The sequence below is a fragment of the Parasteatoda tepidariorum genome, chromosome 9 (assembly GCF_982258835.1).
Source record: "Parasteatoda tepidariorum strain Cologne lab strain chromosome 9, Ptep-v5.0, whole genome shotgun sequence".
Lineage (NCBI taxonomy): Eukaryota > Metazoa > Arthropoda > Arachnida > Araneae > Theridiidae > Parasteatoda > Parasteatoda tepidariorum.
The window spans coordinates 15,661,107-15,669,326 of NC_141763.1; the positions used below are offsets into that span (position 1 = coordinate 15,661,107).

General features: G+C 30.3%; 1 protein-coding gene across 1 annotated transcript; it reads right to left on the bottom strand.

The window, feature by feature from the left end:
• Positions 1-1,579: 1,579 nt before the first annotated feature.
• LOC107448844 (uncharacterized) lies at positions 1,580-8,062 on the bottom strand. The gene is made up of 2 exons (XM_016064195.4): positions 6,756-8,062; positions 1,580-3,080 (listed from the first exon to the last, which is right to left on the bottom strand). The coding sequence occupies exons 1-2, from the start codon at positions 7,638-7,640 to the stop codon at positions 2,802-2,804; spliced, it is 1,164 nt and encodes a 387-aa protein (XP_015919681.1). The 5' UTR covers positions 7,641-8,062; the 3' UTR covers positions 1,580-2,801.
• Between the last annotated feature and the right edge of the window lie 158 nt (positions 8,063-8,220).

Consider the following 8,220-nt stretch of genomic DNA (forward strand, 5'->3'; position numbering starts at 1 on the left):
TGAAAGAGATGCCAAGTATAAATTCTAGTTCTAATATTTCTAAATAAAATATACAAGAATTTTTATGCATAAATGTGATCGACAATTTCTTGAAACTTCTGGACCTTGGATTTCAGGAAACTTCCTGATCGCAATTACCGAAAAATACGGAAATCAGGATTTTTTCCGGAGCACAATCATCTCTGTAGAATGCCAGTTGGATAGAGGGCACCATCAAGCTGAATTTCTAGTTGGAATCATTACTTTTACATGGTCGCACAACATCTGGCACAAGTAAAACTATTGGTAGCTGCTATGGTACCCGTGAAAATAGGTTTGGGGGCCCCTGACATAGAACCTTGATTATCCAAATCACAATCAACAAAATATCTCTGTTAAACAGAAGTTTCCAAATTGTTCTTTTTATTCAATTTTTCACACACTTTATGGTTTTTCTCTCTCTTTATAAAACGAACCTCAACAATTTAAAGATTTTGATAAATGAAAGAATGTTCGGTCCCAACTTCAGATAATCATGGTTCTACAGTACAACAAAATAATCATTCAATCAATAATTAATCAAATAATCAACAAATTATTATTTAATAAACCAAATTATGATACAATGACTAAATTACTATATTATCAACAAATTATCATATAATCAGTAAATTATTATAATACAGTACAGAACCCGTTATCCGGAAATCAGAAATCCGGAAAACCAAAAAACCGGAACAAAATTCGATAAATTTTCCCGCCATTTTAAAAAAAAAAAATTTTTTTTCCTCTTAAGATTTTAGGATTTTTCTTTCTTTTTTGAAAGATGCTAACCTTACCATCACTTATCATCAGTGTATTACTTCATCGTTTTTTCTTCTTTTTAAGATTATTTTCAAATATTTTTTTTTTTAGTTGGGTTTAACAATAAAAAATACGGCTTTTGTAGCGATTCAGAAAACCGGAAAAATCAGTTATCCGGAATAGCGATGGTCCCGATCATTCCGGATAATCGGTTCCCTACTGTATAAATAAACAATTAATCAGATAATCAACAAAAAATTATTCTTTGATTAAGCAAATTATGATATAATGGCTAAATTATGATATTATCTACAAATTATCATACAATCAATAAATTATCATATAATCAATAAATAATCATATAAATACAACAACTTAAACAGAGATAGAGTAATCCTTTTTATAACAAATATTTTAGGAACCGATACCAGAACACATCAGTGGTTTTTTTAAAAATGAGATCAAGATATGAGTACAAAGTTTAAGAAGGTCCAGTTTAAGGTCTTATAAGATTATTAATTACATCAGAAGGATGCCAACTTATTGTGATGTGCAAAGCTATTTTCTATATTGTTTGGAGACATGACTTTCCATATCACTTTTATTAAAAATATTAAAATGAAATAGTCACTTGATATACTATAAAAAGAACTTTTCCAAACGATAAAACATAGCAGAAAATAAAATACCATAAAATATAGTATAGAGAGATTAGCACTCACAGTTTAGAACTACATATGAAAAGATTGCACTGAATATAATAGCAGAAGAAATAAGTAAGTTTACGTTTACACAAAAAAAACACAATTGTGTTTCTACAAAATTCAAAAATGTCATAAAGAAATAAAGGACCATAAACAAATTGAAAAGTATACTAAAATAAAGGGTCATTCTCAAATAGAAAATGCACTGAAAAGAAGCGGTCAGTCATAAAATTAATTAAAAAAAGAAAAAGACTAATGAAAATTCAGAAAAAGAACTTATTATTATTCAATAAGAGAAAGAGGCTTATTGTTATTCAGTAGTCAAAATTAAAATTATGAGATCTCTGTAGCAGTAGTTGGCACCCAGCATTTGAGAATGAGTGAGAATTAAAAACATACATTAATAATTTACATCAATTAATAATTCAGTGAGAATTAATTACAAGAAGTGATTACAACGAGAGTGATATTTAGACTGTATATTGGCTTTTTTCAAATACATATTTGCCTACTCAATCGTATTCTGGTTTCCTTCGTAACAGGGTATTTTGTCTAAAAGAATTTTAAGTTTTACCAGACAATTGAAAACGCTGTAAAAATAATAATAATAATAAACAAGACAAAATGAAATTGGACAAAATGAAAGGAAGAGAAAAAAAAAGACCAATACAAATGTATCCTAAGAATAGCTTGTTGTTATTAACAGCTTGTATGTTATTTAAAGCTGTTTTATTTCTTCTTTAAAGTAAGTGTAATATAAAAAGTCTAAACTAGAATTCTAAATTTATAAAATAGAAAAATAAATAATAAATAAATAAAAAAAATCTGAAATCACAGAAGTTTAAAAGGTAATTCAGTCTAGAAATAATGTCCTTTCTTTCATTTTTTTGAAAGAACACAATAATTTTCATAAAACAGGATAAAAATATTTTATATTTTAATAGAATATGACTATAAGTGGGGATTTCGCTACAAATTTAGATATTTGGAACATTGAAACACTGTGAAATTGGAAGGGGGGTTAATTCTATTTAAAAAGATTTTACAGCGACCTAAACCCATGACTTTCCCCGATTTTTTTTAAACAGGTAAAATCATGACATTTCGTGACAAATTTTGTTCAATACCAAAATCCATGATTTTTCACAACTTTCCAGGTGCATTTATACCCTGTTAGTCAGAAAATTACAGTTAAATCATCCAGGATTAAATTATCTAGTTAGCCAAACTAAAAATAATAAAGGTATCTCATTGTAACCACTTCTTATTTGGAAAAAAAATTTATATTAATTCAATTGTTTAAAAATTACTTCATCAACTTATAAGAATGGGTGTAATCACATTATTTTGTACTTCAACAACAAACCACTGTCTGTGGTAGGAGATCAGACAAGAGTGAGTTATTTCTTCCTTATTTGGTGGTACGATTCTCTTCAACAATTTGCCACTACTCAGGGACCACAATCTCGTGATGTTATCATCTCCAGTTGCACACATAAGATCTAATTCATCATTAATTGTAAACTTTCTGGAGTACAGACTGTTTTTGTGCTCTGGGTAATGAAAAATGGCACGCCTCTTTCGAAGATCTAACTGAAATGTAAAGAAATGCATTATCAAAATTGAAGATATAAAAAGGTTACATAAAGAAATAGATCACAAGAATTGCACGCCATAACAAAACATCAATTTTATAGTAAATTACATATAGAAGTGCAATTAAAAATAAAGCACTACATAATAATAGAGATATTATCATATCGATTAGCAATAATAAATTCAATACACAAGCTAAAACATAAAAAGGTTTTATAAAAGAACAGAATTTAAGAATTGTAAAATTAACTTTGACAATACATACCATAATACATTAATTTTATATTAAATTTGACAGAAGTTTAATTAAACAAAACACTACAGAATAATATCATTTAAGGCGAGATAATTGTATCAGTGCAGTAATAGTACTAAGGGGAAATAATTATCGACTATGTCGACCTTCATCTATCAAAAAGCACCCCTAGGTAGAACCATGTCTTACATACTAGTGAATTGGTACTTCATATTTATAGTGGTAGTTAAGCCGCATTACTTCCCTTCCAGAATTTTATATGTCATAGAATTCAATGAACAAATACCACTAGTTGATTTAAGCTATTTATTTATACAATTATTATTTTCGCTATTTATTTATACAATAGTTATTATTTATTATAATCATTATTTTATTGTTCTTTGTTTTCGTTGGCCAGGAGAATTTTATTGACTTCAGCGGATTTTCATAGCAAATCAACTGTTTAATGTGGATCATTTATCGATGTTGGCTAGTTCATAACATGCCCGGGTCACCAATAAGAGGAAAGAATTGTCAACAATACCAACCTTCATCTATCAAAAGATACCACTGTTTGGAAACAAGTTAACATGGCTTATATACTAGTGAATTGGTATTTAAAATTTATAGTGGTAGTTAAGCCACAGTACTTTCATACCTTAGATGAAATAGTTACCATCATTTGACAAGGTCAGGGCAAATGGCATAAAAGTGTTTAAAAAATATATACTAGATGTAATTTCTTATACTAGATTAAATTAAAGCAAGTTTAAGAAAATAGAACTAATAGTTTGGAAGTTATAGTTGTTTTTTTCTTCTTCTTTTTACAAAAAGTAGGTACACTATTAAATTTGTGCCAGTTTATGCACTTGAGATTATCTTTTATTAAACTTTTTTTGCAAATATTGCATAAAATATTCTCATTATTGGATATAGTTTGAATTAAAAAATTTCTCATGCGTCAAGATTTATATTAACATAGCCAAATGAAGTCTTAATCCTTATGCATATTTCTATACATAACGGAATGAGACTAAACCAGAGTGATCAATATTTCTATTAACTCTAACTTTGTCATGAACATTCCCTACTACACACTTAATAGTAGTCAAAAGATTTAAATTTCTTCCTAATCTGTTAAGATTGCATTAGTCAAATTTTCTAATACAGAACTGCACTACTGTGATGATGTAACAGTAACCAACTCTGAGCAAACATAATCTAGCTAGCATAATTTAAAAGCTTTTATAGCTTTGAGTAACTAAATTTTATTAGAATCAGATACAGCTGATTAAAAATAGAAGTGCAGCAAACTATTCTAACTTTAGAATAAAGTCCTCAGTAAACTTCAATTCTGATTATTTTATTCTTATTCTAAATTATGAATCGTTTAAGAAATATTAATAATATTTCCTGAATATAGGTAAGAACATCGAATACTGATTATATTGCAGCATACTCTCGATATCTCAAAAATCTTGTAACATCAAAAAAAAATATTTTTCAACTTGGCATTATATATCCACTTAATGTTAATTTGAATTCCTATGTCGAAGGGTTTTTTCTCAAAACCTTGTTACGTCGAATTTTTTTTAAATAGAAAATTAATTTTTTCGCAAAAATCTTAATGTAAGTTCATTGTAAACCAATTCTGTTCTATTTAATGCATAACTATTATTTTCTTACTTTTAAAAATAAAATTATAATTGTAGTACTTAGACTTATAGTCAATTATCATTATATACCACAAATTTATTAGCAGGGTCTGTCTAGGTTTTTCTGAGAGGTACCTATTTTGTGAAAATTTAGACACAATTTGTGAAAAATTAAAAATGATATTAAAAAATCAACACAAAAATGTGTTAAAAATATGGATTTATCGTTTCTTAAGGCATACAAAAATAAAATTTTAAGAGAAAGTATTTGTGAAACTACCGTTTTTCCTGAAGTTGAATTTGTGAAGGTACCGCTAAACGGTAGTAAATTCGGCCTGGACAGACCCCTGATTAGTAATTATTCTTATGTTTCATGACTCTACTTTTTAGAGTAATATTTTAGAATATATTTTTATACTTTTTAGAATATATTTTGTTCTGAACTTGCTATAACAAAAACTTGCTATCTTGAAATTTTTTTTAGCCTTCCTTCAACTTTGAGATATATATTGAGAGTATACTGCATTCATATAAATATAGCTTAATCATAAGAAGTGAAAGATTTTTGTTCATTAAAGGAATAAAAAATATGAAACTAATATTTTTTCACAGAACATAGGAGTATGTATATCTAATAAAAATTAATCGACAGGGAAAAAACATGTTACTTTTTTTATAACCATCGTTGGATAGCCGACCCAATTTTTAGGTTTTACAACTACAAATGTTCAACTTCGAAGCCTTGTAATTTTGAATCTAATCCAGAAGACAAGGAAACTCCTGGATCAAGTATTGGGGAGAAATATGCCAAAGTGGAGGACTTTTTGATGGAACTAACCCGCATTTGTGTTACATGGAGAGGGAAACTTTCGATGGTAAGTCTGACAGCAAAGGGACTCTAACCCATGATCCGTCTACCACTGAGGATATTTTGTGTCAGCACTGTGGTCTGTGCAGGCTGGATGCAGAATTCGCATCGAACGCTGGGGTTCAAACCCGGTACACCTCATTGGAAGGTGAACGCTCTATCCCCTGAGCCATCATGGCTCGGAGAAAAAGAAGAAAAAAAACACTGTCAAAAAATTTATTAACTAGTGCTTCTTCTGGCTTATGAGGACCGAGAATATTCCCTTATCCACACCTATTCATACCAACTACAATCGAAAAAGCACCACCAAGAAGATTTTTAACTTGTAAAAAAAAATTTTTAACAATTATGTTGAGGTTTGCCCAAGAGCGGCAACAAATTATAATCTTAGCCCACTCTCTGAAATTGTCTTCTTGTTGTTCTTGTAGGCCATTAAGGCAAGGGGTAGGATTGCTTTTGTTTTCCTGTAGCGCCATCTATAGCCAAGAATTCAACTTCTGCCACACCCGTTTATAGAACGGACCCATTCATACATCTACAGATCATAATTTTGACCTGAACCAGAGGACGATCAATCTCCAATTCAGTACCCCCAGAGTGTAATTTGTTATTTGAACATGGAGGACTTTGTGACACAAAAGATCTAACACGCACCAGTCACCATTTACTACATGAGGAGTCTTCGCCAGGATGGATTTGAACCCCTGTTCTCGCAAACGAGAGTTCAGCACCCTGCCAACCAGGCTGTCCTGGATCGAGTTTTTTTTTAAAATTCTAGTTTCTCGCCAGTCACTGCTGAAAGTGCTCGACATATATTTTTGCATAGGTACCAATACAAAAATCTTTTCCATAAAGCTTTTACTAAATGTCCTAAATGAAAAGCGGTATAAATAATAATGTGATTAACATACTAATCCCATATCACCATCAACATCAGCAAATGCAAGTTGCCTTTCATTCGACAACAATTTCATATCTATAACTCCTTCAATGCCGCAAGGACAAAAGGGTTTATAGGAAAGATCATTCCCATCCAAACGTAGATCAAAACTGAGCAATTCCCCATCATCACAGCCGATATACAGAATATCTCCATCCTCGTTGAACGTAAGAGCATGAACAATCCCAGGCATTTCCGGCAAAACGAATGCCTCCACCTCGTCATCAAATTCTTCAGAATCGTACAGATAGCAGGTGTTCTCACCCCCAACAGCGATAACAGGATTTCTTGAATGAATTGCAACACTGTACACAAAATTAGGAAATTCCATTTCCGTTTCATCGAGAGTCCATTCTTCTAAGGGTTCTGACAACAGCTGAAGTCTGCCAGAGGTCTCAGTATTGCCAATCACGTACAAAATATTTTCGTCGTTGGCCGTAGTGTATAAAAAATCTCTTACATCAAGATTCATGTTAAAAGGTCCATCTTGTACTGGAATATATACAGGCATGCTAATGTCATTTCCTGAGGTGGGACTATACTGTATCTTGAGGTGGACAACGGAATGGAAATTTTCGGAATCGTTCTGTTTCCAGACACCGATCAAACTGTCTGGAGCATACGTGGAAGCGCCAATAAACTTGCACATCATGTTCGAGCAATTAGCGACTTCAAATGTATTTGAGGAACGGGAGAGTTGCTTTACTTTCATGTCTCGCATTTTATATTTAAATGAAGGAGTAGAAATTCCCAATTGGCGATTGGAAATAGATTCTAAAACATTAAATGGCCTGTAATAGGTCTCAATGTCATTTGTTGCATCATTTTCATTTAGACTTTGAGTAATAGATGTCATTTTTATTAATTAATGCGTGAACTGCTTATCTATATCATTCTGTTTATCTATATCATAGCATTCATCTAAACACTTTAAAAATTTCGACAATTCAATTTTCTTTTTAAATATTAAGCAAACAGAACACCATAAAAATTCGATCTTTCAGTTTTAAAAAAATATTTCCAAGCGCTGCAGCAATATTTTATCTTTGATAGAAAATAGTAAAATGTATATAAGACGTGAAAAATTTCGCAAAAAATTTATATTTAAAAATTAATATTTTAAAGTGTTCTTTCGACTGTGCATATTCCAGCTAATAATGCGATTATAAATGCCAAGGATTCATAAAAGCAGCTTTTTTTTTCTCCCAAGAAAAAACAACAAATTAAACATTTAATGTGTGAAATTTGTATAGAAGTCAGATATTTTCTTTTCGTTTTGTTTTCAAGTTTTTAATAACAAAAGCTTCTTATATTCGCTTTAAGCCTTTAGTCTAAAATAAGTCCATTGATATGTTAAGTTTCACTCAAATTAAAGAAAGTGATCATAACAAATTATTAAAACCATTAAAATTGTTTTTATCATGCATAAAACAAAT